Here is a 23,059-nt window from a genome sequence, read left to right on the forward strand (position 1 = left end):
ACATGGTGTTTCTTTGCAGCATACTGTGACAGCAGCCTTTGTGGGGAAAGGCCTGGCTCACGTTGGAGGTGGTGGTATTTATCAGCCAATGGCTACACTGAGTACAATGTATTCCATGCTGCCTCCTCTTTCATTCCTTTTCCATTTCAGACGGTTATGAGTAGGGAGCTTACATACATCCTTAGCTTACATACATGGCTAAGGTTGACCTTGAACTCCTGGTCCTTCTCACATTCTGAAGTTACAGGTGTACACCACCACAGTCAGCTCAAAGCTGAGTCCCTGAATTCCACTCACCCTTTCACCAGGCTTAAAGTGGAGTGTCATTGTGAATCCCAGGCTGGCCTCACACTCCCTGGACTGGACCTTCCTCTCTCAGACTCCTGAATGCTGGGGCCTCAGGCACGGTCTCCACACCTCGTCTCTATGAATCTTTTTTCTTTTTTTTTTTCTGATTTGCAAACTACAAAACTATCCAGTGTTCAGTTAAGTTTTACCTTGTTTTCCAAACATCTGCAGTGTAAACCTTCTCCCTTGGATGCCAACAGGTGCCCCACATAATCGAATGGTTTTCTAAAATTAAGTTCACATATCCTAAACTTCTTCATCTATGGCCTTAGACAATAAATCATGAAGAACTGGTACTGTGTCTTATTTACAGATCCACAAGACCTTGTCACTAAAATACTCATCCCTGCTGGCTCCTTAGAGGCTGTGGGCCGCCCTTTGCAGGTATCCTGTGGAACTCCAGTCATCTGTCCATGGCTTTTTGTTTGTTTGACACAGGACCTCTCTCTGTAGCTCTTGAAACTCTGAGGGTCCTCCCATCCATGTGGGGATCCTGGGTGTGAGCCACCACACCCAGCTTCACTCACTTTCCAGTCAGAAGTTTCTCTGGGCTTCCAGCCCTTTTGGAAGAGCTAGCCAACCCATTGCTTTCCTCTCCAAGTCCTGCCCTGCCCCATGGGAAGGTTGCTAAGTCAGCTTCTCTAGCATTCTGCCCCAAAGGTTCTCCCACGGGCTGGACTGAGTTACTGCCTTAAGGACCGGTCACAGCCAGGGCCTGTCAGAGGGCAGTGAATGATGCAGGTCTTGCCGGTTCCCTAAGAAGCCTGCGTTTTGTCACCAGGCCCTGCTTGTTAGAACACGTCCCTTATCTGAACCTGTTTTTCCATCTGCCATGTGACATAGCCTGTACTTTATAGTTAGCTGATCAAAGGTAACTTCTTAAAGACTGGGGAAGGCACAAGCAGGGCAAGCACTTGTGTCCCTGTGTTCCTGTCCCTCAGCTCTGGTGTCTGCGGGTCACCTGACTTGGTTCTGAGCCACGGTTTTGGGATACAACTGCTCTGACCTTTCGAATTCGTATTTTCTTTTGTTCTTTATTATGTATCTTTCATTTTCTCCTTTGTTTGGTTGCCTTAAATACTTACTGCTACATAGACAGCATTTTAACTCAAGAGATGGAGGGAGGGACTGGTGAGAAAGGCCACCAACCTTGATCTGAGTGGGATCCCCAGAACTCACATGAAGGAGGGAAGTAATCCATACAAGTTGCCTCTGACCTTCCTATGTATGCTGCTGCACACAGACCCAGTTATCTCGAGCTAATTTTGTTGACTTTGGTACTAGGTGATTCTGACAGGCATGCAGCCCCTCTACAGAAAGCTGAGTCACCATCATAGCAGATATGGTTAAAATGAGTACAGGGTGGTGTCTGGAATTGGTTTTAAAATGGTTAATGTAGAATGGCTAGCATTGAACTCGCAGATCCCCTTGTCTCTGGCTTCTGCGTCCTGACATTAAAGGTGTGTACCACCGTGCCTGGCCATGAGTAAGGAAAAGAAGATACCCTCACTAATGATGGGTGGAAATATTTACCATTGTTGGCTCAACTGACATTTCAGGCTTCTTTAGTTTCTTGGTTTCTGTTGTTGTTTTGGGTTTTCTGAGACAGAGTCTCACTATAGCTGGGCTGTCTCCAGATTCAAAACAATCTCCCACCACACCTGGTTAGACTGTGAGTGTGAGGGGAGAGGGAGGAGAATGTGTGTGACACCTGGTTAGACTGTGAGTGTGAGGGGAGAGGGAGGGGAATGTGTGTGACACCTGGTTAGACTGTGAGTGTGAGGGGAGAGGGAGGGAACGTGTGTGTGCTGGGGATCAAACCCAGCACTTGGACCTCTTGCATGTTAGGCAGGCAGACACTCTGGTCTGAACTGTGGTCTCAGCATTGCCATTTCTTTACTATTGTCAACATTTTAAATGTGCACACACAGACACACACACACACACACACACATGCATCTGGCAATTCATGTCTTTTGGTTATTTTTCACATTAAGATGAAACAGAATTCTTATATTAAAGATATGTAGCTTAATATTTTATATTGCAATTTCTAGTTTGTCTCCATCCCCACAAAACACTTCTTTTTCTTTTTTAAATTAATTTATTCAGTTAGTTTATATCCTAGTCAGAGTTTCCTCCCCTCCTTTCCCACCCCCTCCTTTTCTGTCCCTACCCATCCTCTCTCCTTTTCTCCTCAGAGAAGGGGAGGCCTCCAATGAATACAATCCTCAGCCTATAAAGTTGCAGTAGGACAGGTACATCTCCTACTGAGGCCAGACAAGGCAGCCCAGGTCTGTGAAAGGGATCAGAAGGTGGGCAAGGGAGTCAAAGACAGTCCCTGCTCCTGCTGTCAGGAGACCCACATGAAAACCAAGCTGCACATTTGTTACACATGTGCAGAGGGCCTGGGGACACTTCTCTTTCAGAGCTGGGGCCACAGTTCTGTGGTAGAGTGCTTGCCTTACATGTAAGGCCCTGGCCATTTTAAAGAAAGTTGTCCCAGCAAGATTCTCAGACATCTTCTCTTTTCCCACCAGGAAAGCCATAGAAGAATTGCTAAAGGAGGCAAAGCGTGGGAAAACCAGAGCAGAGACAATGGGGCCGATGGGCTGGTAAGTTCCTGCATGAACTCCATAAAATTTAAACAACAGGAAACTGAGACAAGAGGTTTGCCACAAGTGTGATGCCAGCCTGTAATCCTTGGCTGGAGATGCCAGGGTGTGAATAGAGGTTAACTAGCCTTGGGAGCTGTGGGAATCACCCAGAGCCGGTGAAAATAGGAATGTTTCGGAGAGCTGAGGAGCCCCAGCAAAGCACAGTGGGCAGTGGGATGGAGTTTATCATTTATTTGGTTCACAAGGCCCTAAGATTTGGAGATAGGTCTGCCCAAGTAAGCAGTGTTATACCTGTGATCATCAGCTTATCCAGTGGAGCCGACATTTTCTTTGGAGTGTCTGTATAAGCTAGAGCTTGTTCAAACCTAATAGTAAGGGAGCCGGTGAGCTGAGTCAATGATCAAAGGCAATTCTTGCCTGACAGCCTGACTTCAATGCCAGGGACCCTCATGGCGGAAGGAGGGAACTGACTTCCTCAGGTTGTCCTCTGACCTCCACATACACACAAAATAAGATGTAAAATGCTGCCATGAGCAAAGGAAGAAGTTAGCCTTATGACCTATGACCTGACTCCAGCCGTAGGCAGCCTGTAGTCACACAGATACTAAGTAGCTACTCAGCTTTCCCTAAAAACAGTTCCCACAGTGGGACCCCAGGGGGATAGAAAAGGTGACTGACAGTGGGGAAGAGCAGGCACTTGGGGTCCCAGTCTATCTTGCTTTAGGTTTTGTTTCTTTTCTCCCCTTTATAGAATTTTTTTCTTTTCGAGGTTTCCATACATGTGTACAATGAAGTATGATCATGCCTGCCTCCAGTTCCCCCTCCAGTTCCCCCTCCAGTTCCCCCTTGTGTCCCACCCACTGCTCCCCCACAACTTACCTTTTTAAAATAACCCACTAGGTCTCTAGTAAGTGCTGCCCGTGTGGGTGTGGGTGTGGGTGTGGGGCCGTCCACTGCGGCATGGCAAACGCTCAGAAAAGAATGCCTCTCTCCCTCCAGCGGCTGTCAGCTTCCAGGAGCTGGTCAGTAAGGCATGCTGCCCAGAGATCACCTACCCTCCAGGCTAGGGTTGGCTGGCTTGCTCTGCTTAGTCATGAGTGTGACAGACAGCCATGTCATGTCCAGGAGGCAGCATTTCACAGTCCTCCTCTCCAGTTCTTCATCTTTTACTTTTAAATATGCCTGTTTTTTATCTTATAGTGTGGCCGGTTTGCCTACTTGTCTGTCTGTGCACTGGAGTTACAGGTGGCTGTGTGAGAGCTGGGCATAGATCTCCAGTTCTCTGCAGAAGCAGCCAGTGCTCTTAGCCACTGAGCCTTCTCTCCGGCCCTTTGTTTTGCGGTTAAGATGGGGTCTCTTGTATCTTAGATTGCCCTCAAGCCCCTTTTCCAGACTTGGAATTTTTTTAAGTGTGTGTGTGTGTGTACGCGCACGCACATATGTGTGTGCAAGTACCCTCCAGGCAACAGAGGGCGCTGAGTTCCCTGGAGCTGCAGGAATAGCTGTTGTAAGCTGCCTGGTGTGGATGCTGTGAGTCAAACCGTGGTCTTCTATACAAGAGTCATGCGTGTTCCTAATCCCTGAGCTGTCGCTACCACTGTGACCTTAAAATTCTGATCCCCCTGCCTCTACCTCCCAAGTGCTAACATGGCAGGCATGTGTGACTGAGGCCAGGCGAGTACTCTGTCAACTGAAGGGCCTTTGTTTTGTAAATTTGGACTTTAAACCATGCACACAGCTTTCTTAAATTATGAAGCAAAATTAAATAAAAATAAAGAAAAAGTTTCTAACTTCTAAAAATCAAGCAAAACAAAGCAAATAGACCCAAATAAACCATTCCATGGGGGGGGGGGGGGTCTCTGGCCCAGGGGCAGGCAGAAAGGAAGTGTTTCAAGTAATCTAAAATTTGACTGTATTCTAGGAGACAAAAAAAAAAAAAAAAGCAAAGGATTTGTCTGCTGAGATTAAACCCAAGGGCTGCACAGGCTTCTGAGTCTGTCAGTAGAAGCAGCAGGTACTGTCTTATTCCCTGCCCCATCATTATAGAGCAGGGTGAAGTGAAAGGTATGTCCGCACTGAACACCAGGAAGTCAAGTATAAGAGATAACAAAGTCAGAAGGACAAACCTCATCTGCCATCCTAAATTTGAATTGGAAATGTCTTTGGAAAATTTTTTTTTTCAGATAACACTTTTTTTTCTTTTAAGTTCTAAGGCACAGAAAAGCCCTAGGAATACTGACTGCCCAGTCTTCACCAGTCAGGGCCAGGGCCGGCCTGTAGGAAAGTACTGTTTCTCACTGGAGACGGGTCTTTGAGGGACCACTGCTTGCACATCTGCAGTGGTGCTCAGAATAAGCCAGACTGCAGGGCTAGAGACCTTAGTCTGGCAAGATAGCCTTCATTTCTCATACCAAGATTCCCAAAATGCCTTCAGGCTTCAGTGGCTCTCTAGAACTTTCAACGTTGCTGGAATCTGTTGTACTCGTGGTTACAGGTCACCACAGGAAGAGATACTGGTTAAAAGAAGGCAGGATAAGAGACTGGAAGCACAGGATCTCAGTGGGTTCAAAACCTGAAGCCTCTCCGCCTCTCCCTGAAGGAGTGGGAACATGCTGCCTCCCCTACATCAGTGAGAGGCTGGAGTGTTGTCAGTCCAGGAAGGGCCCAGGAATCCTCGTGTGCAAAGTCTTTGCTACGGCCCCATTGTGTAGGTGTGGTTGACTGATTCATTACATGGTTGACTGGTTGTTTACATGGTTGACTGATTGATTACATGGTTGATTTTTTTTTTTCTTTTTAAGTCTCCAGGTTGACCCATATCACATGACCCAAAGCTCTTACCTTCTTACATCAACACAGTTGATGTCTCTTCTGTGGCCAGCCCTCCTCTAGGACTGGAAGGTGTGGCCAGCTCCACCCTCAACAAAGACAGTTCTGTCACGTATGATGTAGATTACTTTCCCCGAAGCCGACAGCAAAGGCGAGCCCTCCCTTTAGATCAAGCCAAACTCTTACTCCACAGGGAAAAAAACGCAGTAAGATCTGGAAAAACTTGTCATGCCAGAAAGCAAAGAAACTGTCAAAGACTAACAGCAGGTTGGAAAGTCTCTGGAACCAATCTGAAGCCAAAGGATAATTTGCTCACAAAAATGAAATTATGACTGAATCACCTAAAACATATTGAAACCCTTAAGGCTGGCTGGTTTCATGCCAGCTCCACACAAGCTCTTGTCAGCCTTGAGGAGGGAGCCTCAACTGGGAAAATGCCTCCATAAAATTGGGCTGTAGGCAAGTCTGCAGGGCATTTTCTTAATTAGTGATTGATGGGGGAGGGCCCAGCCCATTGTGGACCTGGGTTCTATAAGAAAGCTGGCCAGGCAAGCCATGGGGAGCAAGTCAGTAATCAGCACCCCTCCATAGCTTCCGCATCAGCTCCTCCCTCCAGGTTCCTGCCCTGCTTGAGTTCCTGACCTGACTCCTTCCAGTGGTGGAAGTGTAAGTCAGATAAACCCTTTTCTCCCCAGCTTACTTTTGCTCAGTGTTTTATCTGCAGTAGTAACTCAACTAAGACAGGTTGTGAAAAAACACCACATTCCAAACCCTGGTGGTCCCTCTGAAGAGCACCAGGAACCCAAATCACTGGTCACAAAGTGTGCATAGAGAGGTTCAAATACATCTCAGCACTGCCAGATAACTGACAAATGAACACGTATAGAAGAACTGTGCCTTGCCAGGCATAGTGGTGGCTCATACCTTTAAGCTCAGCACATAGGAGACTGAAGCAGGCAGGATAGTAAATTCCAAAGCAGCCAAACAAAATAGCAACTTGCAGATCAACCCCAGGGAAATTAAAAGATGTCTTCAAGACAGAACAAGCGAGCTGAGTACAAAGTCCTAGATTTAATTCCCAGTGTCTTCTCCCTCAAAAGAATCAACCCAGCAAATGTATGATGGCAGTATGTAATGTATGACAGAAGTATGTAATGTATGACAGAAGTATGTAATGTATGACAGAAGTATGTAATGTATGACAGAAGTATGATGGGACAGTGTCATGTTCCAGTGGTTTGGTTTGGTTTTCTACAGGGCTGGAGGTTGAGCCCAGGGCCTCATGCAGTTCTCAGAAAGTATTCTACCACTGAGCCACATCCTTAGCCCTGAACTGTAGAAGGCAAACAAACCTGCTGAAGGAATAATTTACTAATGTAACTATAGGACTAACCAGTAAACAGATACTCGGATTAGATTGGAAAATGTTCATTAACAGTTCAATTATGGGCTGGAGAGATGGCTCAGTGGTTAAGAGCACTGTTTTTCCAGAGGTCCTGAGTTCAATTCCCAGCAACCACATGGTGGTTCACAACCATCTATAATGAGGGCTAGTGCCCCCTTCTGGTGTGCAGGCATACATGCAGGCAGAACATTGTATACAAAATGCATAAATCTTTAAAAATAAAAGACAATTACTTCTGCCGTGAGTGCACTAGAAGAGTGAAGATGTGCCAAGATTGGCCAGCTGAGTAAAGCTTTAGCTGTGGGACAGCCAGAGATGTAAAGTCAGACCGCTACTTTGAGAGAGCTGGTGGTTTCTCATAAATATACACTTACCACCAAGGAGAATTAAAACTGAAATCTAGGGAGAGCTTCGCACGATGGTGTATATAAAGGCCTCAAACGGTTGCGGTAAACTGCCTGGATGAATCTCAGTGGCATTGAGAATCCAGACACAAAACACGACAGTGTATGGTTCCACTTATTTGGCATTGGGACATAACAGACATCAGCAGTTGTTGGAACAGAGCGGGCTGGAGAAGCACTCTGAGAATGTTCTGGATCTTGGCTGTGATAGAATCTAATTTCTAAAACAAGTCACTTTTAAATAACCTGGGAACTAGAGAGATGGATCAGTGGTTAGGAGCACTGGCATCCACATGGTGGCTCACAACCACCTGAAATGCCACTTGGGGTGGGGGTGGGGCTAGCACACTCTCTGGTCTGTAGCATGTACATGGTGTGCACACTCTTTGGTCTGTGGCATGTACATGGTGTGCACACTGTCTGGTCTGTAGCATGTACATGGTGTGCACACTCTCTGGTCTGTGGCATGTACATGGTGTACATGCTCTCATCCAAGCAAACACTCATGCATGGAAAATAGATCTTTTAAAGAGAGATAAACTTATGTAAATTTTATGCAAATTATCCCATAGTAAAACCTGCATTAAAAGAGGGAGGCTGGGGGCATGGCTCAGTGCTAAAGCACCTGCCTGGTACACACGAAGTTCTGTGATTGATTCCCCAGGACAACAGAAACATTGAGAAGCTCCAGTCTTTGACTGTGACTGTGTAAAGACCATCAGTGGCTGCTGAGTCTGGTCTGAGGACCCTACTGTTCCCATAAAGCACCAGGAACAAAAGTGGCTTGGGGAGGAGAGAATTTGTTTCATCTTACAGCTCTCTGGCCACAGTCTTACCACTGAGCAGAATGATGCCGGAGCTCAGGCAGGGCAGGAACCTGCAGGCGGGAGCTGATGCACAGGCCATGGAGGATGCTGTCTACTGTCCTGTGCCTAGTGACTTAGTCAGCCTGCTTTCTTATAGAACCCAGGACCACCACCAGGGGAGGCCCCACCCACAGTGAGCTGGGTCTTCCCACATCAACCATCAGTCAAAAAAAAAAAAAAAAAAGTCCTACAGACTTGTCTACAGGCTGGTCCTACAGAGGCATTTCTCAATCCCTTTGAGATAGCTCTAGCTGTGTTAGGTTGGGGAAGGCACTTTCTGAGTGTTGGTTTGTGACAAACCTAACCTTATTAGTGATTATTGCTTATGGTGCTAGGGATAAAGCCTATGGTGCATGGCCTCACACAATGCTAGGCAAGCTGTCTTCTACAGACACACACACACACACACACACACAGAGAGAGAGAGAGAGAGAGAGAGAGAGAGAGAGAGAGAGAGAGGGAGAGAGAGGAAACATTGTGGTCAAGACAGGGTCTAGTCAATGACATCAAAGGTTTGTAATCCTTGCATCCATGGTGTGGATTTTTACAGATTGAGAAATGCAGTGCCTTTAACAAATGAGTTACAAGGAGAAAGAAGGAGCCGTGAATTAATGGATTTGAAGCCCATCAAATAAGATGCTTTGTTAGAATCCTTATCTATAACAAACTAGAGGCTGGAGAGATGATTCAGCAGGTAAAAGTACTCCCCACTCTTCCACAGGACCAGGGCTCAGTTCCCAGCACCATGTGGCAGCTAACCCACAATCATCCGAGCCCCAGATCTTAGGCACAGAGATGCATGCAGACAGTACTCATACATGTGAAAATATAAATAAATCTTTAAAACTTCTAAATGTGAAATAACTATGAAAAAGACATGTGAGGGCCTTGCAAGCACTAGGACCTGAGTTAGAGTCCCAGAATCCATGAAAAATATGCTGGGTTTGACAGTGGTTGTGTGCTTGTGATTCCAGGGCTAGGGAGGGTAGTAATGGGGCTTTACTAGCCAGCCAGCTTAGCCTAATTGGTGAGTGAGAGACCTTGTCTGAAAGGACATTTGGAAAAATGACAACTGAGGGAATGGCTCAGTGGTTAAGAGTGTATACAGCTCAAGGAGCCAAGATTGATTTCCAGCCCCACAGCAAGTGGTTCATAATAAACAGTAACTCCAGCTCCAAGGAATCTGGCCCTGTCCTGGCTTCTATAAGCACCGCACTCCTTCACACACACACACACACACACACACACACACACACACACACACACAAAATAAATGTTCTTAAAATATGCGAAGCAACTAGAGATATTTGAAGACATTGAGGAAATTTACGATGGTTTTTTTTTTCCATCATGATAATGGTCTTGCTGTTTTAAATTATTTTTGTTACTGTGTGAGCATAGGCCACACGTGAGGTCAGAGGTCAGCTCTGTACAGACGGTTCTCTACTTCCACCTTTACCTGAGTTCTGGGATCCAGGTTGTCAGTCTTTTGTTTGTTTAATTTTGGTTTCAAGGCAGGGTTTCTCTGTGTAGCCCTGGCTGCCCTGGAACTCCCTCTGTGGACCAGGTTGGCCTTGAACTCACAGAGATCCGCCTGCCTCTGCTGCCCACATGTTGGGATTAAAGGTGTGTGCCATGGGTTCCCAGTGAGGGTGCCACTCTCATGTAACATGCTTTTACCTGCCAAGCCAAATTCATTGGTGTTTCCTACTTTATCTACACATCTGGAATCATCTGTCAGATTTTAATTTCTGTCATTCAGAAAAAAAACTACTGATGTTTATTTCCCACTGTTGCGATTTTAGAGTGGGATCTGGGCTTCGGACTCTAAACACACACCCAAGTGACTCTAAAGGTGCACACGTGTTTGATGGACCACCAGTCCTAGCTCACTGAAAAGACTGTAACTACTTGCTAGGTGGATTATAAAGTGGCCTTGCACCAAGGCAGGGGGCAGACACCCCTGCACTCGGTACCTGGCTAGCTATGCCGGCCCTTGCCTGGAAAACGACCTCTGCACAGACCTTAAAGGAACAGAGCTGGGGGCTCACACATAGACCGTGGTTTGTTTATCTAGGTGCCGAGGAGGGTTTATTTATAAGTAATGGTTTTGTTTTTAGAGTAGAATGTGAGTGGGCTTGTGTAATTTGGGGTGTTCCATAAGAAAGACCATAGAACCTTGAGGTGCCTGACAGGCTGCTGAACTAGAGGGCGTGTGAGTGCGGCCCCATTTTTATTTTCTAAAGAAAGGGACCATTGGTGCTGGGCTTTGCCTTGGGCGTGTTTCAGCAAACGCACTTCTGAGGCTCTTGTTGGGAGCCCTTGGAAGTGAACTCTTGGCCCATGTGGCTTACATTAGTAGGCATAAAGGAATTTATAAATAAATTTGAGCCTGACTGGCTTCCTTGTCTGCAAAGCCATTTTTGCTCTGCCCACATTCACTGCAGCCTCTCTGCAGCCCAGTTATCTTTCTGCTGTGATGCCTAAGGGAAAGAAGCAACAGTAGAGGGTCCATGGAGCTGCAGCCTGTGGGCTCTTAAATATTTACTGTGGTTTACGGTAAATGCTGGGTGCTTTCCTGAAGGGGGCAGGGCCCATCTCAGGCACAGAGGACAGGCCTGCCTCATCCATCCGCAGGCACGCAGGCACGCTCTGCCACCGCGCTGCATCCCGGGCAGGTTGATTATTGGAAAGATCACGTCACAGTCTCTCTGCAAATGGGTGGTTTTCTATTCCACGTGGACCTGCTCTTGCCAGTGGGTAGATCCTTTGGCCATGCATGAGAAAGAGTTAAGGAGACTTGTTTTTCTGGCCTTTGGTTTTTTTTACGATCTGGTGGATAACCAAACAGGAGGTGATCTCAGTGTGCAGGTGACTGTACAGTGTCACAGATAAGCCCTTTTCGATATTTCGGAACCGCAGAAATCCAGGCTTTACGCTTCAAAACTATGGGGCCCAGAGAACATCCCTGAGACCCCACCCCATCCCCAGCTGACCGGTAGCTGAGGGACTGGAATGTTGCCTTGTTGTGGGCTCCTGCTCTTCTCATTGCCTGAGAACTCACAGCGCTCACTGCCCTGCTGGCCGCATTCCTCTCCTGTCTGTACGACCGACCGGTCCATGTGCTGCAGCCCTGGGGCCTTCAGTCCCCGCAGCAAACCTTTGTGTGCCCACACGGGTCTGTCCCCCTCAGCATTCTCCCTCATAGCAGAGATCCGCCCACAGAGAGCCTGGTTCATCTTTGTTGCACAGGCCTAGTATAATGTCCTGCAGACAAAAGGTTTGGAAAATACTAAATGCTTTTATATATACATCTGACACAGGCACACATACACCCACTGTTTCACATTACTTTTAGGTACAGTGTTGGGGGACACAGTAAGCCTCAGGAGTGTTTAAGTAATTGAGGAGTGTCACTTCTCAGATGGCCACACGCTGAAGCATTTGATTGCCAGACTGTAAATGCGCTACCAAGGGTGATTATGGTAGCTGTGGTGGCATTAAACAGTAACATGAGTTGTAATCAACCATGGCGTCGAGAGAAACATCACCTCACTGCATGGAGGGCCTGCCTCTGCCCCAGCCCTTCCGTTCCTGCTGTCCTCACCTGAGTCAGTCGGTGCTTCTTTACCCTGGCATGTCCATGCTGTGACTGTCCTGTGTCCCTGAGTGGCCAGTCATCCCTAGCTGTGTGTGCCTCTGCCCATCTGCTGGAAGGAACCTCAGCTGTAAGAGCACTGATGGACTTCCTCCTGCCATTGCTGCCATTGCTGTCCTGCATGCTGGTAGACACATAGCTGGGCTTTGGGATGAGGGCAGACTCTGCTGTGGTGGTGACTGTTGAGTCTCATGAGGTCACACTGTAATGTTCAGGCACAGGGCCATGGCGCTAACTTCCCAGAGTCTTGTACAGCCTTGACTGACCTGGTACTTGAATTGTTGTATAGTCCACGCTGGTCTCAAAATCATGGCAATCCTCCTGTCCCAGCACTACATGGCAAGGAAAGCTGAACAAACTCAGGAACTGGTTCTGTGAGACCTGAATTCTTTTGTACTGATCTGGATGTTAGTCAGCTGGGGAGGAAATTTAACTCTCGAATTTATGATGTCTTCCCCTTCACATCCACAGGATGAAGTGTCCTCTTGCTGGTACAAATAAGAGATTCCTAATTAACACAATTAAGAACACACTGCCCGCCCATAAAGAGCAAGACCATGAACAAAAAGAGGGCAGTAAGGAGCCCGGCAAAAGCCAAGACCAGAAGGAGACAAGTGGGAAGAAGCACAGAAGCCACTCCTACAAGCGCAGCCTCCACTCAGCCCGGAGCTCGGTGGGCTGCTCCCCTCCAAGGAAGCGGGCCTCCCGGACCTCCCAGGACAAGTGCGACCCAAGGCCCAGCAGGCGATGAGATGGAGCACCTGCCACTGGGTGCAGCAAAGAGGGTGGGAGGTGGCGGGCTGACACCTGAGAGTGGCTTTCCCAGTGGGTCCTGTGTTTTAAGGTGGTTCTTGGTACTGTGTTGTTGTTCTTACAGCTCTTGTTGTTGGTAACAGGAAAAGAAAAACTTTGCTAAGACAGATCTTAACTACCTTATCCTGAAGGCGTCGTGGTGAGAATAAGCTGATTCCGAATTGCCCTGCACATCCGTGTTGTCCTACCATACTTGGAAGTTTTAGAATTTGAGATTTTGAGGTTGTTTTAAAAAAGAAAAAAAAAATCCTAGTTTTTTGATGTACTGCAATTTTGTGGTCATTTCCCAGAATTTCTCAAAAAATAAAAATACTTAGAAACACTATGCTGTCCTCTTTTGGGGTGTCCAATGGTAAGCTCATGGTCTAAAGAACTCGGCCACGCTAGAGCGAGGGGTTGCCATGCAGCGTGTCACTGCAGAGGGTAAGAGAATGGTCCTCCTTCCGCTCTCAAGCTCAGCCTCTAGGCGAGGTGGGGCTATACACTTACTTCTAAATATATGTGCTTTGTAGAACTGCAGTCGGTTCAGAATCACCTTACCAGTAGTTAACAAGCCCATCTGAACTGATCTTTGCAAGCCGGCATGGCTGAACTCAGAAGACGTTGGACCCAAGCACAGGGCTATCCAAGACCAGTTTACAAAAGGAGACCAGCCTCCCACAGCATGGGGAGAAGTTGTTTTCCCGTGCGCTCAACCATCGCTCACTCGGAGCAACAGGCAGAGAGCAAGCGCAGCCCAATGCTGCCTCGTTTCACTGTCCCACCGCCAAAGCCCCAAAGCCGGTGGTGCTCACTGAGAGCATTCCTTCCTCATGAACATTTTGGGACCCTCCCCCCAGAACTCCAACCCTCTGTATCAGCGAACTGTCTAGTTAATGGCTGTAGATTCTCTCGTTTTCATTTAAAATCAGCAACAAGCCAAAACCCCTTTGTTCCAGCTAGATGACTTGGCGGGTAAAGTTGCTTGCCACAAAGTCGGTGACCTGAGTTCAGTCCCTAGGACCTACCCAGAAGGAGAGAGACAACTCCTACAGGCTGGCTTCTGATCTCCACATGTGTGTGCTCACTCACGTGCACACACACATTGTTACCTTTGTGCACACATAACACTAGCTTCTATGTGCGTGCACATATGCACTAAATGACTAGAAAGGTAATTTTAAAAAATCTCTTAAAATTCAAAAATGTCAATTTAACAAATTCTAATGTGATGACTCAAATATGTGCATCTCAAAAAATAGAACCAGAAGACATAATAACTGAAATGGGTTAGATGGAGATTAATGGCAGATGAGACATGTATGAAGATGACACTGTTCAGCGTAAACAAATGACTGGAGTGAAAGACAGAGGACCATTGCACATTCAAAAGACCAAGTGCGCTACAGTTGGTGTCTATACAGACGGGAAGAAGTCAAGAAAAATATTTGCAGAAGTACTGACAAAAGTCTTTCAACTATAACAAAACCTAAGCCAAATTGATGGCTCACATCTGTAATTCTAACACTTTGGAAAATGAGGCAGGATTGCTGTGAGTTCGGGACCAGCCTAAGCTACATCGTGAGTTCTAGATTTGCCCTGGGCTTTAAGTGAGAAGCACTGTCTCACAACAAAATAAATAAAACTGTAAATGCACCAGCAAACACAAAAAGCTCAACAAACTCTAAGAAACAGCCAGACACATATGATGATCTTGATTGTCAGCTAGATAGATTAAAAAGTGCCCAGGACATTGTTGAAGCAGACTTCCGTGTGTGTGTGTGTGTGTGTGTGTGTGTGTGTGTGTGTGTGTGTGTGTGTATCTGGGAGGTGTTCCCAGAGATGATTGATGACTGTGGACAGCCCATTGACGTGGGCTGTACCATCCCATAGCTGGGGGCCCAGATAGGAGTACAGCAGGGCAGAAAAAGAGGAAGCTCAGAGCACACAGAAAGACACCCACTTATCCTCAGACGCCATCTCTCCCTCTCCTCTCCCTCCTAAAGTTCTTCTGTTTGAATATTAGCTCACATCTAAGGAAGGATTCAGCTCAGTCTCTGAGGAGGCTTTGAGCTTGGGCTTGCTAATGCTGCTGGAACTGTTGAGACTGTGGACTTCTTGGAGGTGCCTGTGTGTTCTGTGTTAAGGAGCCTCCTGGAGGCCAGGGCTGAAAGCTGATCAAGGGCAAGTGATGTCAAGTGGGTACCGATGGACTCAGCCGTCTTCAAGCTGGCTTGTTAAAGTGATGGGATTGTCGATGCCTACCTGGCTCTGTGTGTGTGTGGTCTAGAAAGAGTTAACTAAGAGGTAAAGACTCTCCCTGAACCATACTGAAGGCTAGTAACTAAGTGGGCAAAGGAGAAAGCTTTGGGTACAGGCAGGTTTTTGTCTGTCAGCTTCCTGACTCGCATGAGGTAAACTCTGACTCCACCTGACCCTCCTTACCTTATCAGAACGAACCCTGAATCTGATCCAAACAGTCCTTTCCTTCCTCACAAGGTCTTGCTGGATTATCTCCCCACAGTGCTAAAAAGTCTGGTTAACCTGAAAGCTAAAACCCAAAGCGCTTTAAATCTGTGGTAAAGAGACATGAAAAATGGCCAGAGGAAAGTAACAGTACGTCTGGAGGACAGAAGGACAAAGGGTGTCATGGCGGCGCGTGGTGGCTCATACAAGAAACCTCGGGACTTGGGAGACTGAGGCAGGAAGATAACCATGAGACTCAGGTCAGCCTGAAACACATAGAAAGTTCCAGGCCAGCCTGGCTACGGAGTGAAGGCCATGTCTTAAGAGAAGCAAACAAAATGTCATCGGTACAAGTGAAACCCGAAGCCGGTGAGATGAGACCTCCAACACGCAGCAAGAAATCACAATTGACAGCGCAGAATGCGGCCCTCCAGACCGTTTTTAAAGCAAAACGGCTTTGCTAATATCCTCATGTTCAGCCCCTGCACACAAAGGGTTTCACAGCCCAAGGGTCGGCTCTGCAGCTGCCACAGGCCTGAACCTAGTGACTCCTGAGGGAAAGTACTGAGTAGAACCACAGAGAGGCACTGTAGTCTTGGGATTTCTTGGGATTTTTTTTTTTCATGCTTTTTTTTTTTTTTTTTTTTTTTTTTTTTTGGTTGTTGTTCTTTTTGTTACAAAAGTTACACATTTTTTTTTTTTTTACTCCTAAGGAACAAATAAAAAGAAGACAAGTGTATAACTCACACTTTTTCCTTTATGTGATTTTAAAAGGCAAGTTCTTACTCCTTTATAGACGGGATCTCATATATCTCAGACTGGCCCCAGGGTCCAGGTAAGGATGACCTTGAGTCTAGAGCCCTCCTGCCTGCACTTCCTGGGTGGTGGGATTACACACACACCACCACTCCTGGTTTACGCAGTGCTGAGAGGCAGTAGGTACATGTACTACCAGCTGAGCTATGCCGCATCGAATTTGATCCTGGAGGGCCTGGCCAAGTGCCGTAATTCAAGAGAACTTAGTGATGTATCAGGATAGAGTAATTTGAACTCTTGAAGTACACGTGCTTTTCTATATAGAAGGCACTACAGCATCTTCCAGGACTATTGACTAAGAACTAAGTAGCTATCCGAATTGTAAGGAATTTACTGTGAGAGCCTGGTGGGGTGGGGTACACTCCTGTAATCCCAACACTTGGGGGGCAGGCGAATCTCTGTCAGTTCAAGGCCACCCCAGTGTAAATAATGAGTTCCTGGACAGCCAGAATTACAGAGAGAGAGAGAGAGAGGAGAGAGAGAGAGAGAGAGAGAGAGAGAGAGAGAGAGAGAGCCTGGTGTGTGGAGAGGTTAGCTGCGGGTCCAGAGAGATGGCTTAGAGGCTGACGGTACGGGCTGCTCTTTCAGAGCCTGAATTAATTCTCAGCACTTGGGCAGCTCACAGCTGCCTGTAACTCAGGGGGGGGGGGTTACTTCTTGTGCTGTCTAGAGGCACTGCACACATGATACACATATACACCAAAAGGTACACTCACAGGCATTCCCATCATACCCATGCACACGCATCTCACCCACACGCATGTGCAAACACACGCACATCAGACTTGTGCACACACAGTAATAGTAAATTAACATGAAAAGTCAAGGCAATACAATTCTGCCTCTCAATACCAGTTTTACAGTACCCCCCCCCCAGTGTGAATTAGGAGGCTGGAGAGATTGCTGGGCATTTAAGAGCACTGGCTGCTCTTCCAGAGGACCTGGGTTGAATCCCCAGCAACCATATGGTAGCTCACAACCATCTGTAACTCCAATTCCAGGGGATCCAACATCTGTGGGCTCTGCAAGCACCAGGCATATGATAAACGAACAAGCATTTATATAGATAAACATAAAACACTCATACAAATAAATAACTCTAAAAATGTTTTAAGAGCAAACTACTTTGAATTCTCAACAAGAACTTTTCTTTTTTTTAAATAGGATTTATTTTCATGTATGAGTACACTGTCGCTGTCTTCAGACACACCAGAAGAGGGCATCAGATCCCATTACAGATGGTTGTGAGCCACCATGTGGTTGCTGGGAATTGAACTCAGGAACTCTGGAAGAGCAGTCAGTGTTCTTAACCGCTGAGCCATCTCTCCAGCCCCCTGACAAGGACTTTTAAGGAGAACAGAGAGAAGATTGTCTAACAATGTCACAGAAGACACAAGAAAAGTTGTAAATGAATCCAAGGAGGATGCAAATAAATAGCTGAATGGATGAAATCAATACAGGATTAAAAAAAGGAATTCAGTAAAAGGAAACACTGAGAACACACATTGAAAGTTTAGAAATTCGAGACGCTATAGACAGCTCATCAATAGAATGGATCAAATGGGAGAGGAGCTATGAACGATGGGAGACAGGTGAATTCAGAAAGCAGGACTCACTAAAACAATGAAATACAATGAGATACAATGAAAGCAATCCTATGAGGGATGTGTACAGCTCTAAGTACCTTTATTATATATATAATTGTTAAGCAAGGCAGTTAACTTTGGGGGCAAACACATCATTACACCTTTAAAATATTCTTTTCCTTTGTTTCAGCTGAAGTCTTTTAGAAAGCTGAACAGAACCAGAAGGATCTTTGTCTGCCGTTTTAACCTCTGCAGTACGTGCTCACAGCCTTGAGCCTGAGCCTGCTGAGGAGTTCCAGTTCTGAGGAGGGAGTGTTGTTAGGGCCAGAAAACTAAAGAATGTCCCCAAGCCACAGGAAGATGTTATGTACTTTATATAGACTAGCTATGTAGGAAGATGCTAGCAGGTACCCAGGGACACACAGGCACAGGCACACTCAGACACAGACACACACACACACATACAAACACACAGACATACACACACACATACAAACACACAGACACACACACACACACACATACAAACACACAGACACACACACAAACACACAGACACACACACAAACACACATGCACATCATAAGGAGGCCACACAGGCCTGCAGACAAAGGCTCAAGGCCATACTTAGACAAAACCCACACAGAAGTGGCACTCTGTCAGAATAATTACATCGCTGTTTACCTTGAAGTTTCCCTGGACATCCCCCGTTCAGCCATTATTAACTGACTCATGGCCTCTAAATGTGCAGAGTCAACTGTATTTTAGCTGACTCATACTCCCTGTCTCTATCTTTGCCATGTTATCTAAACAATGTGGCCTGTGCATACCTCTGTTCTTCTCACATGTCCACAGATGCATATGCCATTTTCCTGTCTCATATCGTAATCCCAAGCTGAGCCTCCTCAAGGATGTTCCTGCTCCACCCAGCAAGATGTATTATTTTTACTTATGTGCTTGCCTGCACATATGTATGCACATCACGTGTATGCAGTGCTGTAGGAGGCCAGAAGAGGGCGTTGGATACCCTGAAACTGAAGTTACAAGTCACGTTGTGGTGCTGGGAATGAAACCCAAGTCCTCAATTGAGCCATCTCTCCAGCCCTGCCAAAGTGTTCTCTCTCTCTCTTTCTCTCTCTCTCTCTCTCTCTCTCTCTCTCTCTCTCTCTCTCTCTCTCTCTCTCTCTCTCTCTCTCCCCGTCCCTCCCTCCCTCCCTCCCTCTCTCTCTCTCTCTCTCTCTCTCTCTCTCTCTCTCAACTGAACAAAAACTAGAGTTACAAAAGAAGTCAACCTACAAAACACTTATTTAAATCTCAAAGTATTTTTGTTCATTTAAGTCCCCCTTCCCCTCTTGAGAGATCCACATGAAAAAGCCCATTTGGCAATGAATATTATTACAGTTCGTAGGGCACAACATTAAGGCAACGCATTCCCCTGCTCTTTTGAAAACTCAATCTGAGTTATTTACAATGAACTTAAAAACCATGAACTCCAATGAAAAAGCTTGACAGATTTGATGTATGGCAGACTAAAGTTTAAGGCAACAACTTTTTGGCTCTGGAATGAAAGCAGGCATCTGGCCCCTCAGCAACATGTCTCGAGGAGCACAGCAACCGAATAGAGCTGCCCTGTGGTTATAAAATTTCTGCTACAAAACTGGCTGACAAAGGAGATGTAAATGTTTCCCATCAGTGGGATAATGTAGCAGGAGGAGCTGCATCTCTCTCAACAAATAGAATCAGGGCTGTGTGTGTGTGTGTGTGTGTGTCTGTCTGTCTGTCTGTCTGTCTGTCTGTCTGTCTGTCCACACTGGCACTCTGCAGTTTCACAAGCACGATCTTCAACCAAGTGTTTACTTTGACCACAGTCCCTTGATTTAAAAGAAAGACTTCCCCTCCCCTCCCCCCCCAAGGAAATTCATGCACGCATCCTGTGTCAAATAATTGTGTCAAGACATTTGGGCCTAAGACCTTAGAGCTTTAAAATGATCCCCCAAACACAGTTTTCCCTCTTATTTATTTCTGTCTGAAGTCCTGTTTTACAATGATCATTCAAATGACTTCACTACCTGGCCAGTTAAATAATGGCTATTTTAAAGAGGAGAGACTAAACAGCCACCTCAGTACAACCCTCCCACTTCATATGTGAGGAAGGTCAAGAACCTAGATGGAAATGTATCCAAGGCACAAATGGATGCGCCCCAAACACGCTGGGCAAAACAAAAGCACAGGCTTGTAGATTGTCTCCCTTGCTTGTGGATTTCTTCAGCAGCATTTGTACCCATCTTCTTGTTGTGGTTCGGTTTTCTTTAGAGTTTTAGAAACAAACCTTACATGTGCCAGTGAAGCAGTCTATCTCTGAGTCATCCCTCTAGTAATATTTGAAATTGTTTCTTCCCATGAAATAAAGGGGAAAAGTCACAATTATAAATCATTATAATTACCATAACACATAATTATATAATATAAATATATGATATATAAATACATGATTATAATATATTATAATATTATATGTTATATGTATTATGATATATAATTTTACATGATTAATAATCTCAAGCTATTGATATTAAGTCAGTGACTTCACAGTATAAATGCAAAATGATTATTTAATTGGGAAAATCTCTGAAATTTGAGTTTTATTCCTTGTATAATTCCTTGGATTCTTCTGCTAAGTTTATTCTCTGTGATAAAATTGTTCTTTGGCTTGTTTTAATATTTAACTTCCCTCTTCATCTTTATTTTATGGGTGTGGGTATTTTGCCTGCCTGTATCTCTGTGCACCATGTACATGCAGGCTCTCAGGACCAGAAGAGGCTCTCACATCTTCTGGGATTGGGGTCAGACATGTTGTGAGCCACCACATAGATGCCCCAACCCAGATCCTCTAAGCAATATCCAGTGCATTTGATCACTGAGCCATCTCTCCAGACCCCTTAATATATAAACTATAGGAAGAATTCAGACGTAGTTCCCTCTGAATTAGCTTTGACTCTCAGTTCATGTGGTTGTTCCGGGTCAGTTATGCCTTCTCTTAGTCCTAAGTTAAGGCAGCTAATTGCACCATCATTGGGCTATTGGGGGTCTGCAAGTACAAAAGACATACATTTTTAAAGTAAGGATCACTAACATTGTATGTCTAGGGGAAACATAGATTTTGAAAGACTGAAATAGATAATAAACTTGTCACTTAAAATATATATATATATATATTACATTAAGATAGGGTCTCAGTATATTGTAGCTGTCCCAGAGATCATTACATACACCAAGGTGGCCTTGACCACACAGAGATCTGCCTGCCTCTACCTCCTGAGTAATGGTCTGAGTCACCACACCCAGAAAAATTATAATTTAAAGAAAGAGTTGTTTGGAGGCTGAGGAGAAGGCTCAGAGGTTAACAGCACTGGCTGTTCTTCCAGAGGACCTGGGTTCAATTCCCAGCACCCGCATGGCAGCTCACAACTGTCTGTAACTCCAAGATCTGACATCCTCACACAGACTCACATTCAGATTAAACACCAATGCACATAAAATAAATAAATAAAATTTTTTAAAGAAAGAATTGTTTTATGGCTGGACATAAGGCTCAGTGGTAAAGTGCTGGCCTAACATGTGTCAGGATCTGGGTTCAATCCCCAGAATTAAAACAAAACAAGACAAAATAACACATACAAACAAACAAAAAGTACAAAGAAACAAAAGTTGAACCAAAAAGTTGTTTTTATTTTGTCTACTGGATGCCTGTATGTGTCTATATGCAATGCCTGCATGCAGTTCACAAAGAGGCCAGAAGAGGTCATCAGATCCCCTAGAACTGGAGCTATAGTGAGTTGTGAGCCACCATGGTCTCCTGTAAGAGCAAGAAGTGGTCTTTACTACTGAGCAGCCCCTCTCCGGCCCCCAAAATTTAACTTTAAAATGTTTTATTTTCTGATACTTCTTTCAAAAATGTCCATGTACAGAAAGGATGCTGGGTGGTGGTGGCCTGTGACTTCAATCCTGGTGCTGTGTGGGTAGGTGGGGCAGAGGCAGGCAGATCTCTATGAGTCTGAGGCTAGCCTGAACTACAGAGTGAGTACTATTACAGTTGGGACTACACAGAAAAGCCCTGCCTCAAAAAAGGAGGAGAAGAAAGAGGAGAAGAAGAAAGGAAGGAAGGAAGGAAGGAGAGAGGGAGAGAGGGAGGAAGGAAAGAGAGAGAGAAAGAGAGAGAGAGAACCATCAACAGAGTGCTCAGAAATGGGAGGGGGGAAAATCACAAGTTCCAAGAAGTTGTTATAAATGAATGAATGAATGAATGAATGAACATGTGCAAGAGCCTGCCCAAGAGCTATCTCGGAACTGCTAGCTCAACACTCCTAAATCTGCCTTCAGCTTAGCTGCCTGGCTACTGTAGGTTGCTTTCGGGCTGCCCATCTATGGGCTGCTTTCCCTTTCTGCCTACATCTTGGGTCTCCGAGTGTGTTCCATCTCCTTCCCTAAGTATCTGATCCTCTACCTGCCCTCTCCTCTCTCTGAGCCTGTGAGAACCCAGAAATCCTGCCTCTTTCTTTCCTCCCAGCCACTGGCTGCTAGCATCTTTATTGATCTATTAAGAACCAATTGGGGAAAAGGATCTTAGCATATGGACATACAGATTATCGATCAAAGCATCAGAACCACCCTGCTACATAAGGCCATTAATCCCTCAATGGAAGCTAGATACAGTGGTATATGGGGAGGCTGGAGCAAAGAATCAGAGCCCCTTTCTGGCCTCCCCAGGTCCCTGCACACACACATAAATGTACATAGATGAAAATGAAATAATTTAACAGTCTTAGCCAGTGGCACAGTACTGTCCCTCCATAGCCTCAGCTCAAGGCTGGTCACCCGAAGAACCATGCTATTAGCAAGGTGAAGTGTAGCTCCATCCACCGATCTTTAGCGAGGGCTAAAAAAATGGTCTGAGATGATTGATGGATGGATCGATCGATCATTGGAAATGAAATCTTACCAAGTTGCCCAGTGAGTTTGTTTGTGGCCGTCCTACCTCAGCCTTTTTAGTGGTTTGAGTAACAGACTGGAGCCACCATGCCTGACTTCGATAAAATCTCTAACAAGATCCAAGGAGCATGTCTGTTGTTAAAAATGTGGAGGTTCTACACTTGGGCCCCTTGGACGGGACGGTGAAGCTCACATTTGTCTGCGTAACCGGTCTTGTCTATATACTTAATGATATTTTTTACTAAAAGAAAAAATAATCAATAATTTTGTCTGGAGATATAG

General features: G+C 45.7%; 1 protein-coding gene across 1 annotated transcript in view; it reads left to right on the forward strand.

Moving 5' to 3' along the window:
* LOC308438889 (protein POLR1D-like) overlaps positions 1–13,256 on the forward strand; it is a 33,021-nt gene extending 19,765 nt beyond the window's left edge. The window contains exons 2-3 of the mRNA XM_080940416.1: positions 2,889–2,963; positions 12,600–13,256. Of these exons, the coding sequence (XP_080796542.1) occupies positions 2,889–2,963; positions 12,600–12,879 (355 nt within the window). The 3' untranslated portion in view covers positions 12,880–13,256. The remainder of the gene's footprint in view (positions 1–2,888; positions 2,964–12,599) is intronic.
* The last annotated feature ends 9,803 nt before the right edge of the window (positions 13,257–23,059 follow it).

The sequence above is a fragment of the Micromys minutus genome, assembly GCF_963924665.1.
Source record: "Micromys minutus genome assembly, chromosome: 29".
Taxonomy (NCBI): domain Eukaryota; kingdom Metazoa; phylum Chordata; class Mammalia; order Rodentia; family Muridae; genus Micromys; species Micromys minutus.